This window comes from Tauraco erythrolophus, chromosome 12 (assembly GCF_009769465.1).
Source record: "Tauraco erythrolophus isolate bTauEry1 chromosome 12, bTauEry1.pri, whole genome shotgun sequence".
NCBI classification, from domain to species: Eukaryota; Metazoa; Chordata; class Aves; order Musophagiformes; family Musophagidae; genus Tauraco; species Tauraco erythrolophus.
In genome coordinates, this window is record NC_141476.1 from 5,239,518 (window position 1) to 5,262,484 (window position 22,967).

The window sequence follows — 22,967 nt, forward strand, 5'->3', positions numbered from 1 at the left end:
TAAGGAAAATGACAGTTTCACATCAAAAAAAAAAAGAAGAGCAACAGGGACACAAGTGTTACTGAAATGTTAATTGCTTCGGTGTTCTGTTTTGCTAGAGACACCATCAGCCTAAAAAGCACTTTTCTGCCTGAAGATATTTTACCATGAGGGCATTAGCTGAGGTTATTAAAAAGACCAAAAAAAAAAAATGTTTACTTTGTCCTTTTTCTCAGCAGTTTGTGGGTAATAAGTTTCACTGTTTCCTGTTTAGTCAGTTGTTTTCCCCATTTGTTTTTGTAGGTCTTTCAAACAGCAACAAGGGACAACGAAGCATTCTCAAAACAGGAAAATGTGATTTAACCCCACAAAAATGGGCCTGAGGATCCAGGAGTGGGAATAGTATCTGAGATGGCTTTTTTCCTCAGAACTGCAAACAGCAGCTTGCTTTTAAACCAGCCCGTGGCTCTAGCCCTTGTGCCGAGCAGTGTGATTTTGGCACTTTGACCTTGCCAGGTCTGGCGTTGGCTCCAATGGGTGGGTGGGCTCCTCAGTGCCGCAGCAGCCCTGGCACCCAGGTTCACCTGAATTACTCCCAAATTTGTACTTGAGTAGAAGGGGTGCAGGATTTGGCCCACCGTCTGCTGCCAGAGAGCAGAAGGGGACCGATGTGGCCCTGCCTGCCCTGGGGGGAGCATCCTCAGGACAAGAACAGATGAATTGCTGTCTTTGGGAGAGATTGCCTTGTATTAGGACTAGACATAAAATTTCCTAATTTGGGGCGGGTTAACTCTGGTTAGAGGAGGATGCACTATGTGGATGTCTTGTCTTTTCTTTCTTCCCTGCCCTGCAAGCAGCGGAGGCTTTTCTGTAGGCAAGTCCGTGGCTTCTGCGTGGATAGGTCTGTGACTAAAGTGTGCGTGTAAAATAATGGCCTTACAAAACTTTCCACTGTGTTCATCTTCATCATAATTCATCATCTCTTCCTCTGACTTGGACCTTAGAGCCTAGTATCCATGCTATACTCTGGTGGTTGTTTTCTTTCCGCCCAAGTGTTGATACCGCCACTTAATATGGATCAGATCTCCTGGGCACGCGGTGCCAAATAGCCACCCAGTCGGCCACGCTCAGTCCCAGTTACTTTTAATTTGTGACTTTATGTGTTCAGTTTTGAACATCCCTGTCTGATTGTCTCTGTCTGTGATGACTCTCCGTAATTGAATGGAATTAAAGTGGGAGTTTATGGTTCTTCTTGGTCTTTTAAAATATTTTGCTGGCTTAGAAATGCATTGTATTTCATGGTGACCTTACTTAACAAGTGCTACCATCTCCGTTACTAAGGGAATAGGCTGAAGTTTTTAGCCCACAGCAGATGTTGGCTGAGCTTGCAGGTATGAAGCTTTTATATGAAAGGGTATAAAAACCTTTAAAAATATGGCTTGCAGGTTCTGTGGCCAGCGCTCAGTGCTTAGACAGCACCTTTCATTTTCAAAGTGTTTTGCAAATACTGGTCTACAGGAGATCCTGAAATGAGTAATATTGTCCCCGTTTCACAGATGAGGAGACACATGTTGAAGCCGTTGACTGCCTTTGAAATGGTGGGCATGCAGGCAGGTCCAGAGCCAGGCGAGAAATTTTGCAAACTGAGTTCTCAGAGAGAGAGGCATCCCCAATGTGGTAGCCATTTTTTTAAAACAAACAAACGAACGAAAAACCACCACCAGAAATTTCTAGGTGACTTGCCCAAGGCTGGGGAGAATTGTCAGTGCCAGAGCCAGCCCTGTGCTTTTGCTTCGCATGCAGCTCACAGCCTTGTGTTTTCATTGCCTGGAAAGAAGAGAAATGCCTTGAACAAAGTCATAGGCTTCATAGAGTCCCCTTGTTTTTTATAGATGTAGTAAGTCAGAGCTTGCTCCAAAGGTGCGTGATCAGACGGTGATGAGGGCAGGAGGGCACTGGTCTTTTGTTGAGCTGCGTGTACCTGGATCTGGCCATAGTGGAAAATAAGAACTGCAGTTGTGACTTAATAGGATTGAGGGTCTTGTGCGTGTGAGAAGTTTGTGCTGAGGAAGACACGATAGATCAGAGGATTTCCAAACTGGGGTCTGTGGAGCATTCTGTGACTGGTGTGCAGAGACTGCCCGGGCACGCAGCTCCCTCCGTGTTTCACCTGCAAAGCGCATGAGAGTGTGTTAATGCAGAGAGCTGTTTCCTACCGATGCTCCTTCACCGTGAGGGCGCCTGGGGATGCTGCCACAGTGATGCTCTTCACAAACGCAGCGGGGAGGAGGAGGAGGTGGTCCACAAGAGAAACTGTTGAAAAGTTTAAGCCTGTCTGTTCTGTAGTATATTCCCCAAAGCAATTTGAGTTCCTCGAGATTACTTTGAAGTCCAGGACAGGAAGGATTCTCTTAAGCACAGGCAATAATTACTACTCGCTTATCACATGTATTACCGGTTTGTATTATTATTGAGCATCCAGTGTGTTGGAGAGTGTGTGCGGATTTATTCGCTGGACTTTGCGTACACATAATACCTATAAATACCGGCTGCTCCCATGCTCTTTATGTGCTGACCTGGTTGGTGCATGTGTGCCCCTTTAAGAGGCAGGCGCTTTCTGATTCATGTAGGCTGTTTTCTGGCAGATTTAGGGTCTTGCCAAAGATGCCCTTAGTCCCTTATTAAATATTCATAAGAGGGTGGGGTCACATTTTTGTGACCTGAAAAAAATCCCATTAATAAATTTGTTATCTGACGCGAAAACACTTTAGGGTGGAAAGCAATCTGTATCACATCCCATTTAACATCAGATCACAAGTTGTCAGTAAATTGGGTCCTTTGTCTTTGCTTCTTGTGAGGTTCTTTAGCGGCATAACTAATGGGGCTATTGTCTAACAGCCCTCGACTCCTGCAAATAAACTACGGTTCTGCCTGGGAACGGTGTCAGGGTGAGTTCAGTCTTTTCACTTACTCGCACGCAAAGTAACTATCTGCATCGATTTCGTCTTTAGAAACTATGTGAAAATGTAAAAAAAAACCCCATAAATTAGCGGGAGAGATTTTACCAAATATTACTGCCCGAGAGAAGTGGATAGTAGCTTTTTGGGCAAGAGAAAATAGGTTACCGGGACGGTGGCAGTGCCTGGGTTAGAGGCAGCACCATGACAGAGTCGTGTTTGTGAGCTGAAGTCTGGGGGGCCACGAAAAGTGTTTCTTGGAGCTCACCCACGTGAGACTTTGAGGAAGGTTGTTCTGAGCGACGTGAAGCCGCTCGCCCCGCTGTCACAAAGGTGCCGCAGACCCAAACGCAACGGTTCGCTTCCACCAAACTCGAGGGCTCGGTTGCCTCCAAAAGTGGCAGCAGGGGCTCCTGCCGGCTGGGAGCTGGTGTGGGCTTGTGTGGCAGAGGAGCCTCGGCCCTGGGCGGTGTTTGAGCATCGCACCCACCGCAGAGCGGGCGCCCGGTGCCCCTCGGCTTCGGGAAGGGCGCAGGGGGATCCCGTTGGCAGGCCGGGCGCGGTGGTCTGCTTCAGTGCGAACTCCTGTTAGGGGCTTCTTGTGGTTGTTTTTTTTGATGATTGTTTTCTGATACTAAACTGTCGGGAAAGACGAGAGGAGAGTAAAAGCCACTTTTCACAGGAGAAAAAGAAAGTTACGGTGGAAGGAGGGAGAGATTCTCCTGCAGGGCTGCGTGGTGCTGCCACCGCATCCTGCCCGAAGCGGCTGCCGGCAGCATTGTGCTGACACTTTACCCCCCCCTCCCCCCCCCCCCCCCCGCTGGCACCCACTCTCCGCAAAACAGATTTATTTCGAGGGTCGGGGCGAGGAGGGGAGGGGGCGGGCGGGCGGCTTTGAAACAGTTTCGCGGTGTGTTGGTGCGCGCCGGGCGCTGCGGGGACGGGCTGTCGTCGGGAGCGCGGCTGGCAGGTCAGAGGGCGCGGAGGCAGCGCGGTGCCCGCCGCGGGAGGAGGCGGCGGAGGAGGAGGAGGAGGAGGAGGAGGGCTGAGCCCGCGGGGCGCCCCGTTCCGGGGCGGGGTGTGCGCGGCGGCGCAGGGCGGGGCCGCGCGGGTGGCGGCGCGCCGCGGCAGCCCGCGAGCAGCGCGCCCCGGCACTCAGCCCGCACCCGCGGAGGCTCCGCGCCGCACCGCTCCGCCAGCCCGCTCCATGGCCCGGCGCGCCGCCCGCCGCCCGCCGCCGCCCAGGTGGGTGCCTTGCGAGGAGGGGGGGGGAGGTGGCGGGGAGGCAGGCCCGCTCCCGAACTGGCGGAAAGAGCCCGGAGAAGCCAAACGATGCTTCATCCTTCGCGGCGTTGACTCCTCGTGTGCGGGTGCGAGTTTCCCGGCCGGTTCCGCGGGGTCCGGCACCGCGCGTTGAGGGGAGGGAGGTGCAGCGTGCGCGCCTCGCAACTTGCCGAAGGTTTCGAAAAGTGATGGGGTTTGGTTTGTGTCTCGCCTGGCTTTTGTTCTGACAGTTGGGGTGCGCGTAGCTCCCGCGCGGTTTTCACTTCGGTGCTGTAGTTTTGAAGAAGAGCGAGGAAGGAGGGAGAGTGCCCAGGGGCGGGGGAGGCACTTTGGTCAGGTTTAAATGTCAGGAGCCGGGATCGCTGAGTGGATTCACCAGTTAGTTTACCAGGGGAAAATTAAGTGGGTGCGCTTCGTTTTTTGACATTGACTGGTGTTATGAACCCCGGTGAAATAAACGTAACGGGATCTAAACGCAGCCGAGTTAAGCGTCAACCCTGCGAGCCAGGATTTCAGTGCAAACGAGATGGTTTTTCGAGGGTGGTGGTGGTGGTGGGGAGGAGGGAACCCTTAGGAAGTGGGTGGTAAGTTTAGAGCAAAGTGCATATACACTCTTCCTCTTTGGAATTAACTCCTTCAAAGCCAGCTTGTTTTACAAAATGCTGAGGGTTTCGACTTGTCCTTGCGCTGGTGGTAGGGAAGAGACGCTCCGTAACGCGACACAGTCGTCTCGGTGCGTGTGCCGGTGTTTGAAGCGCTCCCATTTTATATTTTTAAATAAAAACAAGTTTGGTGGCAGGAAATGTGAATCATTCGGGGTGACTAAGATCTGTTTATGAAAACGAAATGGTTGGATTTATTCTAGCAATGAGTGTTCAGTTGCTAACTACAATAAATCACTAAAGTTTATTTCTAATAAAAAGTGACTTACGCAGACTAGTTTGCTTTTTTGTAAATAAACTGAAATGTAAAAGTCTTTCATTTGGGTCAGAGCTAACTTTCGTGCCTGATGCTCCCGGGCCCAATCCTGGAATGACTCGTGTGTGTGCAATAGCTATAATAGGAGAGGAGTCTCTCTCCCCCCGAAGCAGTAAGCACTCTGCCTCCTAAATTAGCATCTGCTGGACCGGGCCGTTCATAATTATGTTTACTCTGTGAAGCTTTCAGGGAACTTAAACATCTTTACATCAAGTTAAAAACTACATTTGCTTCTTTCTCTTTTCTAAAAGTCACGGCTGAAATGCATGGGTTTATGTGAACGTGTCATTAGAATGTGCTTCTGTCTGATTAAGAAATGGCTTTTGTTAATTGTGTATTTATTGCAGTAGCAGCCTAGGAAATCTCTAAAAGCTGGCACTCTCCTCTCCTCACAGCCAGCGGAAAATCTACTGTCAGAGGGCTTTCAGTGATCTCCTGTGACTACTTCCAAAAAATTTCATTGATAAGGCTGTAGAGATGCAACCCAAATCCTGCCTGAGCGGAGTGGCTGCCTTGGCCTAGACTGTGATAGAGCTGAACTGCAAACGGATTGGTCTGACACTTTATAATCAAAGTTGATTTATTGTTCATTAGTAGTGCATTAGCCCTTTCAGGCAAGACAGTTATTTGTGTAGTGGCCTGTCAAACAAAAGACCGCTAGCACCTGTCATTTCTAAACCATGAGATAACAAGCAGATATTAAGATAATGCAAATAGAAATACACTGGAATGAGGTAAAGTTCTAGCAGTTTCCCTGTAGGAAATACCGTTTTATTTAACGTGCTCATGTTTAGCATATAGAGGAATTGGACTGTAGAGTGAAGGGGATCCCCTGCACCGGGACCACCAGGAGGGGAAGGCGTTAGGGATGAGCTGGGCGTGCATGGAGGGTGGCTTCAGAGCAGCTCCGAGGTGAGGAGGCAGCTGGGGCAGATAATGAATTGGGAAGAGCCGGTCGCTGGTACGGAAGATGTGAATGCCGGTTTGTAGCCTTGATTTAATTTTGTTTGATTTTGGTTTTAGCGTGAGAGCGAGATTGAGGCACTTTCCGTGTTTCGTACCCGACTCCTTCCTCCTCTTCCCAATGGACAGGTGTCATGAAATGATGCTCTTACTGGCAGGGGTTAATTATATGAAAACTTGATGACATCACGGCAGAGCTGTGAGAATGTCAAAATACATCTGCTGCCATATTCAGACATATTGCTCTCCCTCCTCTCCCCCTATATCAGCTCCCCTCCCCTTCTCAAAAGGGAATGATCTCATGACATAAAACAGAAAACAACACAAGTGTCAAAAGAAAACAAAATTAGTGAACTTTTGTCTGCCACCATAGAAACGAGGATTAACTTATGTTATTCCAGAGCATGGAATGGAGACTATCTGCATGAGGATATATAGTGTATTGTCTTCTGTGAATTTTCATTTGACAGGGATTTTGGAGGCTGTGATCTTAATTAAATCTCAACTGACTCAAATAATGCATCTAAAGGCATGCAGTGTTGCGTAACCTTGCTGAGTTGGTAAACCATAAATCATCAGAAAGCTTATGATAGGAAGGACTGCTTTGAAATTTTTTGTTTGCTAGTTGTTTTTTTTTTCTGTCTTGTTTAACATACACTTTACCGTGCTGTACCACCATGCCTTCTCTTTTTTAAGCAGCATAATTTTTGCTTTTTTTTTTTTAAAAAAAAAAAAAAAGCTCCGAGACACACTCCGACCAGTCACTCAGCTGAACTAAAGAGGAGCCATAAATATGATGGGATTGACAGGGAAGAAATGAAATCCCAGCGCTGGTTTTCTGGGGATCTCGCTGCTCGTGGGAAGGTGCAGGTGCCTCGCGTTCTTCTACAGCTGGATGAACCCTCTATATGTTTTAAAAAAGTAACTCTCAGCCCCACGCTGAAATTTATGCTGGGGCATCAGTAGTTACCAGGCACGGCTGGTGGAGTCGTAACGCGTCGGCCCCGCGTCGTGATGGGTCACGGGTGGATTCTTGGACAGTGGACTTTGGCGTCTGCGCAAGTGGAGTCGCTGTTGGTGGTGCACAAGGAAGAAAAGGGTCGCAACAGTTGTGTGGGGAAGGGTGAAGGGGGTTTTTAGGCAGTGGAAGTGATGTAGGGCAGTCAGAGCGTTTTAGCCTGGCGATGCTCAAGCGCTGATGTTGCTTGAGATTGACGTTGTTTTTAAAACACTGAAGCTAAACAAATTACTGCGTCAGTGTGAAAATGTTTTTGGTTTCTGTGTTTGTGATTGCATGCCCTGGACAGCTGGAGGAAAGGTAAGGGGAGAAGGATTTTTGCGTCCAGAAGTTGGAGGAGTTGCAAAGCCCTTGTGCTTCTCTTGCTCTGTGTTTCTTAGTCATTTTGGAGCTGCTGTGGACAAGCCTAAGCTGGAAGGACACAGCACTTGGATTTACTTTATGGAAATGTTTCCCGGTAGCGAGATAACTTACTGATGTTGTTTTCTCCCCTCTTTGCTAGGGAAAAGCAGTAGCAGGGGTAGTTTTATCAACACCTGCAAAACTAGATTGTGGGAAAGTCCTGACACCATAAGCTAAATTTGTTATTGTTTGGTGAAAGGCTTGGCTGATTTTAAGCAGTTTGTTTGTTTTATTGAAAGCAGAACTGCATTACTGGAAACTACTTTGCTGTAGTTCAGTTAAAATGTCCTGTACTGTTTTGTTTTTATAAGGTGCTTACTTGCTCAGCTTCGCTTTCCATTTATAAAGAAAGGGAAAAAAATACATCCTGCACTCATCTGCAGATCTAAAGTGACCGTGTAGAGATTGGGGAGAGAAGTAGCACTGGCAAATACCTCTTCCCCAGCCTTTTCTTTTTTTGCCTTTTTTTTTAATTATTTTTAACCTTTCCAGTACAGTTTCCTCTGCTAGCAGGAGGATCTGTAGTTCGTACTGAAGTTGAATGAATGTTAGAAAACCCAGACTGAACATTGAACAAATAAGCGGAATTGCTAATTTTTTCTGTGCACTAGTTTCGGACAGATTTGCCTTCATTGATTAGGTAAGATGCTCTTATTTGGGAGGGACAACACCCCCTCCTCCCCAAACTGACAACGGGTTTTAATTTTTAAGCTTTATCTCACCCTTAAATCTGAAACATCATTGTTCAAATAACTGAGAACAAGGTAAACCAACAACATCAAAAAGGTCGGCTTCTGTGATTTCTCAAGGGCTTGTTATTTTGTACTTTCCAATTCTATTTGATGTCTTGACAAAACAAGATGACACAAGGGAGAATACATTAAATTTTGATTTTCATCTAACCTGTTACAGTAGTGGCAGCTTAATTTCTTTTACTTTTTACCGAAGATGGCTTTTTTGCACAATTACTCTAATTGCCACGCCACTTTATGAGAAGGTTTCTTTACGGGTTTCCCATTTGCCTTGATTTTGTGAGGCGTTTTTTTGAACGTGCTTTGACCTTTAACACGGCGAGCTGGCTGGTTGGAGTGTGTCTTCATTAGAAGTAAATCAGTGAATGGCAAGATTGTCAAAGAAGCAACTGATGTTTTCTCATTAGAATCTAATTTGCACCGTTGTGCTTAGCTGTGATGTTCAGCTGTAGGTGTCTGCCATAGGTGTGAAAAACTGCACAATTTAAGCAAATAAAGTTTACAACTGTTATAAAGGCTACAGTGGCAACCAGAGCGGCAAAGCCTAACTCAGTGTTTAAGCAGAGCTCTGTTTTGGTTAGGAAATAAACAGTGTGATTTAACCAGGTGAATATTTTTCAAGAGCTCACTTAATTTTTTTCGGCTCACCGGGATGATATATGTCTTCTCAAACACCCCAGGTTTGAAGAGCAGGCAGCTACGGGTTTGACACTCTTGCAGGAGAAAATACTCAGGGCTCATCCTTCCCTAGAAATCTCTGTCGGGAGTTGCAGTTCTTAAAAATCTGCCAGAGAGGAGGGGGAAAAAAAAAAAAAAAAAAAAAGCCCCTCTGTATAACACTTCCTTTTTGCTCACATGAAATTCGAGGCGTATTAAATGTTGCCGGTTCATTCACAGTCTTTTATTATTTAATTAAGCTCTCCTTAATGTATTAATGAATTAATACACAAATGTAAGGAGGCTGACATGATGATCATACTCAGTATATTAAGGATGTTTGGGAGAGAGAGGGTTTCAAGGGGTTTTCAAGGGCTTTAGGGGTATTTTGGATGTTTCTCAGCAGGATTGCTTTTGGTTTATTTGAGGCTTTTTTGGCAGAATATGTTGATCTAACATTTCCTTTCCTAAACTCTGGGAAAAAATACCGCTTTTTTTATTTTTTAAATGAATCATTATAAAATATCACCACTGTTCGGAACCATGTACAGCAGGTTATAATTTTTCCTTTTATGCTGGAGCGGGAAACAAAAATGATAACTTTTTAAAATGTGAAAAATGAAGATGATAATCTCGAGGTTGAAATCTCACTCAGCTTATTAAATGAGTATTTGGTTGTGTGTGTTCCGGTTTAGTCTCTATTTGACAAATGTTAGATGTAGAAAGGATTTAATTTATGTAAACTTTATATTTTTATGCAAATTAAATGGGTATTTATTATAGCAGAAACAATTATCCCGGCACTTAGTGAGAAACCTGGTATGCATGAGAAGTGGTAGATAAGATCAGATGTTTCATTCTGTAAACAAATATGAAAATATTCCCGTTTTTCCTCAGCTAGAAGAGAATACAGAAGGCAGCAGGCATCCTGACATGCCAGGGAATGTCAGCGTAGCTCATCGTGCTGCCTTCCGTGGGTCAGAGGGAGATCTTTCCTCCTGATAAGATATAATAAACAAAATTATAATAATAAAATGCTAATTTAATTTTAAAGAGGATCGCCCCCCTCCTCGCTTTTAATAGGGAGTTGTATTGTTACGGAGAGAACAGTTATGCTAATGACAGACTACTTAGCTGATTTTACATTAATACAATAAACATTACCTGTCTTGATGTGTTACACTGTATTATGGCAAAATAAGTCGAAAAGTGAGATTCCATTTTGGATAATGAAACAGCATTGCAGTTTCTGCATGAATAATTCTAGCAGCGGCGGTTTTTTGTTGTTGTTTTGGAGGATGAAATATTTTATCGGAAATGTTTCAGTCTCGGGATGGAAGTGTGTGCTGCCTTCAGCACCTCTTATTTTGCTGGGCTCTGCTCCGGCGTGTGGGATCGTGCTTCCCTGCCAGTGTATCAGTGGTTTATCTTCTCCTGTGGCATAAGCAAAGCTGTTTTGCATTGTTTCGGCTGAGATTTTTTATGTTTCGAATGTATCGTGCGTAATAGCTTTCTAATAAGACAGCTCAAGTTAATTGTTTGGTTTTGCCTAGCTGTATCTATTTTTATTTGTAGCCCGATATTTTTAACTGTTCCTCAGCTACTTGCTCTTTCTGTCTTCAGCTATGTTTTGCTCCGTTTAACTTTTATCACAAAATCTTTAATGGAAGAATTGCTGTTTGGAAATCCTGGTTTGAGGTCTCACAGAAATCAAGTTTGAGCATAGATCGCAGGAGAAAAAGGATTTTCTGGCAAGGTTATTCTTTATGAATTAAGGAAATCCTCCCCATCTTCCATGCATGCCTGCTAACAGTTAACAGGACCACAACCGTATCCAACACCGAAGGCACGTTGTGTGAAAATGGCATTCTTTTTTTTTTTTTTTTCCTCCACTTCATACAAGATTAAGCGACTTGAAATTATTTAGCTAGTATTTAATTATATTAATATCAGTGAAAATGGGGGAAAGGAGGTGATTAAATAGGACTAAATCATTTTCATCCCCGTGACCCTTGTCTGGGCTGTATGGAGGAGTGACAAATGCCTCCCTGCTGTAACTCCGTTGCGAAGTTAAAGGTGAACTTGGCCCGAGTTTGTGGAAGTTTTCCTTGGTCGGTCTCGCCAAAATACGGTGCGTTTGCAGAGCTTGAAATTGAGGGTAGCAGAGGGGTCTGCGGGGGACGGGAGGGCTGTGGGGGATGCGGAGAAGCAGCAGGCAAACCCCTGGGAGAAATAGCATCCGAAAACCATCATGAGTATTAAAGACATTTTTTGCCGTTGATGGTATTAGCGTGTCAGCAGGTCCATACTAGTACAGCTCCCAAAGCCAAATTGCAGCTGTATTTTTACCTTTGCTGCCAGGTTTACATGCAGCTGGGTATCTACCACACCCTATTGTTATCAGTCAACAATACCAAAAGTAGTTCATCAATCCTATCAATAACAACAATCGTGTTTCATGTGGAAAACAGAAATAAACAACTTAGGACAAAAAGATGCTCCGCGTGCTAACTTAGCATTCTTTAAATATATCTGCCAGTAGTTTAATTTGAACTTCAACTCCCTGAAGGCAGTAAGACAGAATTATTTTAGTTCTTCATAAACTGCCTTCTGTGATTCATTGTTAACTCATAAAACACGCTCGTTTTCATGTACTTAAACAGTTAAGCCATTTTTAAAGTTGGTTTGTAATTTTTTTTGGCAACGCGTTTAAGTTGACATCTGAGAGATAGAAATCTAAAATTAATTTATAGCCCACGGTTGAGGTTTCGTTTACTATCGGACAAAATATCAGAAATAAATATTTTTTATCTAACGTAATGTAAAGTATATTGCACAGGATCTAAAATAAAGTTTAGTTTTGACTGAATACACTCAAAAAGGGACCCATAAATATTAGAGAGCTGTAGTTAAGAACTTACATGACTGTTTTAAATACTATTGATTTAAACCACTGGCTAGATTTTATGAATCAAAGTGTAATTTCCAAGCTTTGGCTATATTTCTCATCTCTAAAGCACTCTCTCTTGTGTGCCTTTAGCAGCTTTCCAGACATTCAACACGGGATTAAATGATAGTAGTTACAATGATCAATAGGTTAAGACCGGTACAATCACTCTTACCGCTAATGACCTCGGTAGTAATGGGTAATAAAGTGTGGGCTATAATAGCCTATTGCTGGTGCTGCATGCCCTTTGATTCCCAGTATTACCAGGGACTAGCTACATGAAAAAGTTGGACGTTGGGAGTTAAGAGAGTGTATATATAGGCTATCATTTTAAAGTCCTCAAACCGCGTGTGCCCACGCTTGTCCGGGACACGCATGTCTTTTTTAACGCCGTAATTTCTGGTTTGTTTGCATTTCTTTGTAAAAGGTTTCCGTAAGTTGCTTTCGTGATAAACTGAAGTACAGACTTGGACTAAATGTGGCTGTTCGCCGTGTTTATAAATGGAAGGCAGGGCCTTCTTCAGAGGCACAGATGTGGTGTGAAAATGTGGTTTCAGATGGTAAAATGAAGTTGGACGGATCAATGCAAACTTGTGCTCCTAGGTGTGCCATACATATATATAAAATATCTAATTTTTTCTTTTCTTGCTAGTTAAGTGCTTCTGTTCTAGCAAAGAGTGCGCAGCTAGGATATTCTTCACCGGAAGGTACGTGGCCAATTTTCAAAGGCAGGGCCAAATCCCTAAGATTTATCCCAAGATAAACATGCAAAAAAGGCATGGAAGTGAATGGGAGTTGTCTCTGCATAGCTGACGGCAGAATGCGGCCTTTCGTATTAATCACCGATGTGTAGGGTTTACAGCACCCCACCCTATTCCTGTCTGTATCCCTGCTTGTCGTCATAAATCTGACTGAAGAGTATTTGTGTTGTCAATCTTCCAAGAAGGGCACAGAAAACATACTTAAACATGCTTCCTCTTCTGTTTGCTCAGTCCAACTTCAATGAAAGGTAGTACAAACCCGAGGGTAAAGTAAACTTCTCTGGGGATGAGAATAATGAAGGTGAGTCACGCTTCGGGGCGAAGATAGTGACGGCAGGATTTAATTAAATAATTTTCTACTCCCAGAAAAGTTTTCTAGAAGACTACGGATTAAGATATTCTAAATTAATGGGATTACCCATCCTTATGACTCAATGTCCTCGGAGCTGGTCCCGCATGGTGGGATGGTGGCACGATGCGGCGGCCGGCTGGTGGCTTTCCCATAGGCACGGGCAAGCCACGCCGGCCACCGGAGAACGGCCACTGGCTTCAGTGAGACTGGAGTTTGACCCGTAATTAAATCTCCATTTACCTGCGTTCACACTAGCCTGGACCACATTAGATATGTGGGAATGCACCGTTCCACGCACAGAGGACCTCGCCGCCTTCCCGTTAATGGGATGTCGGAGGCGTGCGAGCCCTTGCTGGGCTTTGCTCAGACAACTGTTTTCAAGGCAGTGCCTGGCCCTGGCACACAACATGTACACAACAACGCGGGCAGACGTGCAGTGTACATGCGTCTGACCTTCAGGAACCATTTTTAGTTCATCAAAATTAGTGATGCTGAGAAATCAGGACATCAGTGCATAATGACTGTGAAATTAGGAATGAGAGCTTGCTATGCAAATGACAGGACAAATCATGTGAAAAAGTCAAGATAAACTGCATATTAAGACATTATGTTACATAAAATTAATACTGCATTTCTCTCTTGCTTACTACTACACTGGAAGGTTTTTTTTTTTAAACTCCCTTTATCTTCTGATCAGCTATTGTCTGCTGATTTTTTAAAAAGTGGTGTGCAGAAAAAGTGCTAAACATATTATTACCTTTTATTGTAACACATGAGATGACAGGAGATCCTTTTTAGCAAAGTATATCCTTTACCGCTTTTAGTTTTGTGCTGTCACGTATTTGATTTGAAACTATAGAAAAGTAAGGTGCTTAAATATGACTGTTAAAACTCATATGGGTTTTGTCTTTTCCTCTATTGTTTTTTTTTTTCCCTCCTCCTTTTCTTTTTGTTTTTTGGGGTGGAGGGTAGCGGGATGGGTTTCTAGGGAAATAGTCTTCTTGCATTACTAGGACTGACAAAATGGTTCTCATGTAGTCTGCAAATTAAACACAAGTGCAGTGATTATTTTGAATAGCTAAATTACATTCTAGAAAGCTTGCAGAATTCATAGCATTGTCATTAGGTATCCGCTTGAATACAATTTGTGTAACCTTGGCCAAGACAGCCTGTCATTTTAATGTCAGTGTTTTATCTGAACAAGACATCATCCTTTCAGATACAGTGTACAGGTTCCTTGCAAAGATGCCCGCGCAGAAACGTGTTAACAGTTGCAAATATGAAATGCTATCAAGTTCATCACTGTAGCTGTTTGTCACTGAAATGTCATGGAAAGCGGCTTTTAATGGTATCTCACATAATATGAAAGAATTGAAGACATCTGTATGCTTGGTGAATGTGGAATGGTAAAGACATCGTGGTAGGGCCTTTCTGTTAAAATTGCATAGGAGTCTAGTGCTGTTATTCACATCACTGAGCCTTCCTTCAATTTTCTTAAAAACCTGTCGTAATAGGGACTAGATCCCATCAGCGCCAGATACTCGGCTGTTGGATTTCGGTACGGAAGGCAAGGGCTTTCTGGGAGGGAAAGGACCCAGTTGACGGTTCCTCGTAAAAATAAATAAATCTTAGCAGGGTTTACCATACTGCTTGCTTTAAAGAATTTGTGTCGCAATCGTGTTTCACAAAAGGAGAATTTAGTCACCAGGACAATGTGGTTGGTGCCTCTGTGCCTGCTGCAGTGGGCTGGAAAGACTTTCTCGCCTTCCGCACCCTCGATGCCAGGCGCGGGAATGCTGCGACGATGCGCTCTGACCCCCTCTTTGCTCTCCTCTTGCCCTTCAGGTTCCAGTGTCGGTGGCTATGATGACACCTCAAGTGATCACTCCCCAGCAAATGCAGCAGATCCTCCAGCAACAAGTGCTAACTCCCCAGCAACTCCAAGTCCTGCTCCAACAGCAGCAGGCACTCATGCTTCAACAGGTAATTGTTTCCTTAACAGCCGCTCGGGTGGCTCCTATAGATACCGGATGGCTTCGCCTCCCAAAATGCTCCCTGTGAAAGACACTGCCCACATCTGTACTGTCTGTACCTCGGAGCAGCCGTGCTCTGAGATGAACTGACTGCTCTTTTGTTTTTAATTCTAGAAATAGCTACTGGAAACAAATCCAGGGAGCAGTGCTAGGAGTGTTTCCAAGATCAGCTAAATAATACAGATGCATATTTAAGTGTCAGGACTTCGGCAGATGTCCCTGTTGCTTTTGCCTGCATCCCCCAGAAAGCACGGTGTGCCCTGACTAATGGGAACAAACAAGGTAGTAGGGCCATGCTTCCTGTTTCAGACCTCGTTACATCCATCTGGAACTGTAAAGGACTATGGAAATGGTGGCAATAAAAGTGAAGAGGTTTGCAAGCCGATTTCAGCCAACGTACGCCGTGCAGTGTGTTAGAGTTTCTCACCACCCGTAGTCCTTTCTCAGCTGAAAGGTGGCCACCAACGAGCCCCGAGGCTCCGTCACCGAAGGGTACGGCACAGCGAGGGCTCATGAATCCCAGGCTGGTGTCACCACATGCCCCAGCCTGACCTGGCGTGCTCCCTCCTGGCTGCCGTGCTCCCTCCTGGCCGTGCCGGAGCGGTGCCTGCCCGGTGCACATCTGGAGAGCAGGCAGGAGGAGAGTATTTCCCGGGATGTCTATGCATGTATTGAACAACACTTAATACAGTCAAACCCTATCATTTAGAAAGCATGTGTGTTTCACAACAGAGATTCGCCAGGCTCTCTCAGCAAGGGCATTTTGGCTTTGTTGTTACAATCAAAGGTCATTCCTTGCCTTATTTTAATTAGTTTGTGTAGAAAATGGTATGTTTTTCATCAGTTCATTTTGGAGATTACTTTTCAAACGATAATGCCAAGAATAGTCAGTGTGCACTGAATTTATTGTCGAGTTTCAAACTAAAGGTCAGACCATTACAGATAAAAGGATGCTATTTTTCAAATCACAGTTTGTGTGTTACACCAAAAGGGACACTGAATTGGCTCTCCACTTTGTTACTTACCATCTTTCCTCTTCTTTGTAGCAGCAGCTTCAAGAGTTTTATAAGAAACAACAGGAACAGTTGCAGCTTCAACTTTTACAGCAACAACATGCTGGAAAACAGCCTAAAGAGGTACAGACAATACCCATTTTACTTTCAAACCGCGGATCCCCGGGGACTGTCTAGTGGCTATTAAACTGTCATTCATCTTATAAATGATTGCACAACTGAACTGACTCTATCGGGTCTCAGCTTTCAGATTTAGAGTTATTGTCCTGTTTTTGCCTGTATTTTCCTGAGCTTTCCATTTGCTTGCTGCCACATATTTTATAGCAGGGGACCATGCCTTGATGTTTGGTGTGAGTACTGGAGCAAGCATCTAGACTTGTATCCTGGGAGAGTGCTTTTGGAAGTTAGTTATGTTCTGAAGGGGAGGGGGCAAGGCAGCAGGCCCAGATACAGTGCTGTCCTCTCTCAGACAGTGGAAAATGCTGAGAGACGTTGAATTTGGCCTTGCATTTTCCAACCGGAGAGGTTCTGGCTGCACGTTCCTCTCATCACAGGCTTAGCAGGAGGAGCAGCATCGGTGGTGACACGGAGGAGGGAGGTCTGAGATGCAGAGGTAGCATGGGAACGCTGCCTGTTCACGGTGTGGTGGCAGGGGACCTCGCTCTGATGCCACCACAGTCCATGGCAGGAACAGGACAGACCAGGGTGGTTTCTGCCCGTCCTTTAAATACATTTTCCTTTCAAAATACCTGTCACGTTCTAAACTTTGTTTGTTGTTTTTTAGGGTGCTTTAATTTTGCTGTAATTATGTTTATTTTTAAGGCACCGAGTTCACCCCTCTAGTCACAAGGAGTTTGGGACTTTTGTGTTTAATCTGACATCAGGGCTGACTTGGGCGGATCCTAGCAGGCTGCCGCTTGGCACGAGACGCTGCGTGATGTCCTGCGATAGCGGCAGCGCTCGCGCGTCACTTTGCAAGTGGCGCCGCTCGAAGCGCGTGCCGATTCTCACCACCTCCCCTTCCTGCTTGAAATTTCGGCAAATCGTGCCACCTGTGCCAAGTTTTCAACCCAGAGTGAATTTTTCCAGCTGAGTTATAAACCCCTGAAAATAGGGGGGTTTATAATGGAAACGCTGACACAACCTTAACCATGGCGCGCTTACGGGCGCCACTGTAATAAAAAGGGAACAGATTAAAAAGTGTCTAAAATGTAAATCTAAAGGACTAACAGTAATTAAAATGGAAATGGCACAGGGAGGGAAGGCATGTAATTGTGAGATATCACTGTGCAGAATGCTCTCAGCTTTGTTTTGCTGGCTGTTTTTCTAATTCAGTAGGGCTTACTCATCAGTGGCAGTTCAATGCGCGTTAATGACTCTGGGATGCAGGCATCACTCTGGACAAAGAAATGATTATTGTGCGGTCAAAAGAAGTTCAAAGACAAGAAGGGAATTTCAGTTTTTTCCTTAGAGATCCACATTCAAGAGCATATAAATTAAGCCAAATGTTAAAAACCACAGTCTGAAAGCTGACTTCAAAGTCACAACTCTCTAATTAATGAACTGCGAGCTTCAGTTTGGACAAGTCGTGGTTTGATGCGCCCATAAATCAACATGACAGGTCTGTTTCACAGTCTCAGACAGCGCTTGTCATTGAGTCACATCAGATGTAAACACAGCAGAAAAAAGAGGGAATATGAAGGAGGTGCAATTGATCAACAGAATTGGTAAAAACCCACTTTTGAAACGCATTATGCATGATCACAGGAAATGGCGATAGCCTCAAGAGGCTTTCTCCTTCTGCTGTTGCTTTTTTGAATCGGATTTCTAACAGCCTTCAAAAGGGAGAATAAGAATTATGGAGCTTCTCCCCTGTGGCTGGCAGGCAATAACCCCCTGTTGTTATTTTGTGCTTCTTTCTTTTCAAAGGCGTCAAAATTTAGTTTTTTAAAGATCTTTAACTCTATATTTGAAGACAAACAATAAAGGGCTGCCACTGTCATTCTTATCAGTTACCAGGGATTGTATTTTTTCTTTCTGTTGCCACTTCTTATTAACCTCTTATTTGGTCTATTAGACATAGTTTTGAATGCAAGCCTGCATGCTGGGAGAACATGAAAGTTCAGATGAGCTCAGAGGGCAGATAAAGAAATTTGAAGGGGAAAGTTACACAGCAGAATGAACGATAAAAGTTAACTCTTCTAAATTGCTGTTGTCAGACAGGAGAGCATCTCAGACACAAAGATGAGGGCTTGGAGCTTAAAGAAAAAAATACTTTGTGTTAAAAAAGACGAGAAGGGAAGTTAGACAATGTGATGGCATTTCAATATCTAACACACTGATTTACTGTGGTCACACTTCTGATATGGCACTATCGAAAGCAACAATGAGGACGGACTCCTTCCTGTTTCAAGAAGAGCGTTTTAACACGGTATCTGTTGCCAGAACAAGGGGCCCAAGCCTCTGCAGCTTTTCCTGGGGTTTTGGGGGGGTACTTCTGCTGATGGTTCTCATAGAGGCCCGTTTCAAGGATGCGTTCCATCCCACAGGTTTGTCCAGCCGCGTTTTTCCTGCCTAAGGAGGTTGTTCTTGCTGAATTAGCATGCAAGCTGTGGTCTTTTTTTTACCTTTTTTTTTTTTTTTTTCCCTTCCTCCCCCTCCCTCTTGTAATAAAAATTGACGGTGGGGGTCCCATGGTGAGCAGAGCCGTAGTGGGGACCAGCGGCTGCCGTGCTAATGAGGGCTGAGTTCGTACCTTGGCGGACGGAACAAGCGTATCCATGTACTGCATCCCCCAAGTCGTTTTGGTAGTGCCCTGTCCTATTGTGCTGTCGTGAAAGAAGAAAAACACGACAAACCTCCCAAGCCTCGCTCATAAAAGGGATCCGACCCCCAAGCAGCATAACAGACGGACCCCAGTAAGGCTTCTGGGGGGTTTTACTGGAGGGCTGTGCGGTGTAGCAGAGGGTGAGCACTGCACGGTGCCCGTTAGCACAAACAAGAGGTGTTGGGGTGAGATCTGAGCCCCGCGCCCGCGGGGCTGCCTCTCCCCCGGCAAAGCCGGGTCCCCCCGAGGCGAGGGGGGCTTCAGAGCCACAGAAGGATCCTGCCTGGTGCCGCGGTGCTGGACGGAGCGGGTTGTTTTCCGAACAGGGCCGTTTGTCCTCCGGCAGTTGTGACAGTTTATGTTAGGCAGTAGGGAGTAACCTAAGAAAGGAAAACAGACCTTTGACAGAAGCTTTAGGGAGGGGATCAAAAATGCAAGTTTTATCAGGATATTTCAGCATTTTAACGCTGACTACTGACCTGACAACAGGACTGCACCGAGACCTTTTTTGTATGCATTCAATTGTGAGAAGTAAACAAACTGCCTTGTATCCTGTGTTTGGTAACTGGGTGGGGAGCGCAGTTTGGCAACGTGTCTTGCTTTTAAATTCTTTCTTGGACAATGGGCCTTGTATACTTTTATATCCTGGCTTTTCAAAGTGGAGAGCGTTCAAGAGCTTTTCTTAGGATAGCTGAGAAGACAACCAAACGGGCATCAGTCAATTTTATGTAAAGGTTTTTGGGTTTTTTTTTGAAAAAATAATATGCTAACTTTAGGCTCAGATGACAAAAAGGTAAAACACAGATTGATACAACTAGATTTTTATGTATTACCATTTATTTTAGAAATATGTAAATATATATAAAAAAAGTATATATGTATGTATTTAGAAAATGAATATTTATGGGAACAAACATTACCTTAACTCTTTTTGTAACTGTTGCTGGGGCTTGCATTCATCTGGTAGCGTTGCAAATAGTTGCAACAACTGGATCTGTCTGAGCAAGCTGTTGCAAAGAAATGAAAACTCCCCGAGTTTCAGAATATCTAAACACCTAGTTGTTTAACTGTGTTCTTGAAGTCTTGGATTTTCTTTGAAAATTAGATTAATTGACTTTATAAATAAGATAAATAGACTGACTGATTGTCAGTAGAGTCGTGGGTATGCAGTTGGTTGCAGTATTGAGGTTGATGGGGCATGGTGGTACGAGAAGATGGGGGGCAGACCCCTGGCTGGTGTCCGTCAGTCCTGCTCCTGCAGCTCGGGTGGAATTTTTTTCCCTGCTTGACACCAGTAGGGGATGGGGCCAGTGATCCTCTGGCTTAGTCTGAAGGAAGGGCGACAAAAACCTTGGGATCTGGCTGGAGTTTGCTTGTGAAAGTGTGTAGTTTTGTAAGAGTTAATTTTCTTTCCGTAATTGTTAGCCATAATGTGTATAAGACCTCCACCTTGATATGATTCCTAGCAGATTAGGGATATTAGATAATTTCCTTCTATTTATTGTACTACTGCACTGTATTATCTTTCTATCACTCAGATAATTACTAAGGAAATCTACATTAATTTTTTTTGGCTAGCACAAGGAACTGCTAAACACTGGCATGATGTATTGATGTTTTACACAACAAAAGTTTTCCTCCTGTCATTGTACAATAAATAAAAAGATATTTATCAAAACGCAAAGCCTTTCATGGATTTTAAAGAACAAAGCAAATAAAACACAAGATGAGCATGGAAGCAAAACCTAGAGGCTTCCTTAACTGAACAAAATTAAGGACTCTGAAGCCTGGAGTACTGTACATATTAAACACTCACATTCAAGTAAGATGTTGTTTGCTAAATTATGAATGTGTGTAATTAAAATCTAGTGGCTGTTTCTATGAAAGATTTACAATGTTATTTCATCGTTTGTCATGGCTAATTAACAATATTAGATGAAGTTTTTCTTCTTCAAAGGTCTGATTTTTTCTCATTTATTTATGTCAGAAGTGATAAACAGAGTAGTTAAAAGCTTCTCCGGGTACAGTAGTGAGAAAAGCAACATGTTCGTTTACACCTCGAAGGTTCAAGGTTCACATCCCTGTGGAGTAAAGCAGCTCCATCTTCTTTCTAGTGAGAATAATTAAAAATTTCAAAGTGCAGAGGTAGCAGCCTTAAATACAGCGCAGAACAATTCAGAACAGAACAGAAAGTATTGTGGGGCTTGATGGATGAGTAAGAAAGAGTAAGTGTAAAATACCATAAATTAAGCCAGTTGCATTGCCTTAATAGTTGAGACAACCCTCGCATGAGCAAACAGAGCACAGCGCAGGGTTGTTTTTCATTACGTCGAAGTGTGATGTCATTGCGTGGGGCGATTCTCAACGTTATACATGTTCTTTGCCTCAAAGAATCACCTGGAACTGTAACAGCTGCCAGCAGTGTTTGCGGTACACACCACTGACACGCAGCCGCTTCTGGGCTGGAACACGACCACGTGGACCAGGGTGACCCGGGAGTGTGCCCCAAGAAACGCTGCATACATTTTTAATTGGGATGGCAGGAGGGATTTAGGTAGGATGAAAGTAACCACTGGAGGTGGGAATCGACTGCAGCCCTGTGGTTAGCTCCAGCACGTCAGCGTGCCCTGGGGTCTTTGATTTGGGGTGGTGGGCTCACTGGCTTGCCTTGATACCAGGTGACTGCAATCAGAAGTTGAAGAGACAAGGAGCCCTGTAAATCCTCTGTTAGTGCTTTGCTCTCTATTGACAAACGTGCATTTTTATTATTATTTTTTTTTCTTTTCCAGCCCCAGCAACAGCAGGTGGCTACACAGCAGTTGGCCTTTCAGCAACAACTCTTACAGATGCAGCAGTTGCAGCAGCAGCACCTCCTGTCCTTGCAGCGTCAGGGGCTGCTAACGATCCAGCCTGGCCAGCCTACTCTGCCTTTGCAACCCCTTGCACAAGGTAGGTGAGGGGTTTGGGAGCTGCCTGGTGTCTGGCAGAGCGATAGCACACACACGCACGGAATCGTCACTCAGGAAGAGAAGGAGAGAGAGATACCTTATAGGCTCATAAAAAAATAAGCAAAGAAAAATGCTGACGGACAGGATGGACATAAGATATTTTTTGAGAAGGGCACCGCTGAAATGGTGGGCCGCCCTGGCTAGCGGGAGGCAGGCGGTTTGGAGTCGGGATTCAATTTGCGCAGCTGTAGCTGGTCCGGCGGGCTCGAGGCTGCTGGTCGTACTAATCTGAGCTTGAAATCCTTCACAGGAGGCGTCTTAATCGGTTCTTGGTGCTGGCTTCATAGCTGAGGGTAGCGTGAGAGCAGCTTTTCCTTTTTTAAATGTGTTACTTGGGCCCTTTCTGGTTCCACCCCGGCGCGGAGCCGGGCACAGAGGAGCTCTGATCCGCACGCTGCCGAGCTGTAGAAATGTGATTGCCCTTTGCCGCAGCCGTGAGGGAGAGGTGGCAGCGGCTCCTCTCCATGCCTGTTTCCACGGCCTTCATCTCCCTCCCTGTGTGCATCGTGGCTTCGTTCCTCCCTCCACACTGAGGCAAATTGGGATTAACTCCGTTTAATTGTAATGGTGTTATTGACAACTAGATCCTCCTACATCTTTATTCAGTCCTGCACTCTGCAAGAAGTTACTGCTTTGCTGAAATTCCTTTTTTTTTTTTTTTTTTTTTTGGATATTGGTACATTGAAAGCAATAACTACTTAAATCACAGTACCTTTGACAGTGATTACAACCTGGGGTTTTTATTCTCTCTTTTCCTCCCTGACTTGAATTTACTTTTTTCTTAAACTGGCTTGTCTGCAAGCCTTGGGACATTTTAACAGACTTGCCTGGGCTCTGGCTGCTCTGATTAAAGCAGACTGTTCAAAGTTGGCATGGCTCAGGGAAGACCAGGTCTTTCAACCATGATGCTGGTATTTCTGAATAATCACGCCTTTTCCTTCCCTTGCCCCGTAATAAATTTAAACATCCACCTCAACAACCTGAGTCAGCTCAAGTTGAACGATTTGGGCTTTTCAAAGCAGCCTTAGGGCTGCTA

General features: G+C 44.7%; 1 protein-coding gene across 5 annotated transcripts in view; it reads left to right on the forward strand.

The window, feature by feature from the left end:
- Positions 1 to 22,967, forward strand: part of FOXP1 (forkhead box P1) — a 385,628-nt gene that overhangs the window by 298,666 nt on the left and 63,995 nt on the right. For 4 of the 5 annotated variants that reach the window (XM_086619317.1, XM_086619318.1, XM_086619316.1 and 1 more), the window contains exons 6-8: positions 14,896 to 15,033; positions 16,130 to 16,219; positions 21,713 to 21,872. In XM_086619317.1, coding sequence (XP_086475443.1) covers positions 14,896 to 15,033; positions 16,130 to 16,219; positions 21,713 to 21,872 — 388 coding nt within the window. The remainder of the gene's footprint in view (positions 1 to 14,895; positions 15,034 to 16,129; positions 16,220 to 21,712; positions 21,873 to 22,967) is intronic. The other variant, XM_086619320.1, reaches the window with a different exon arrangement.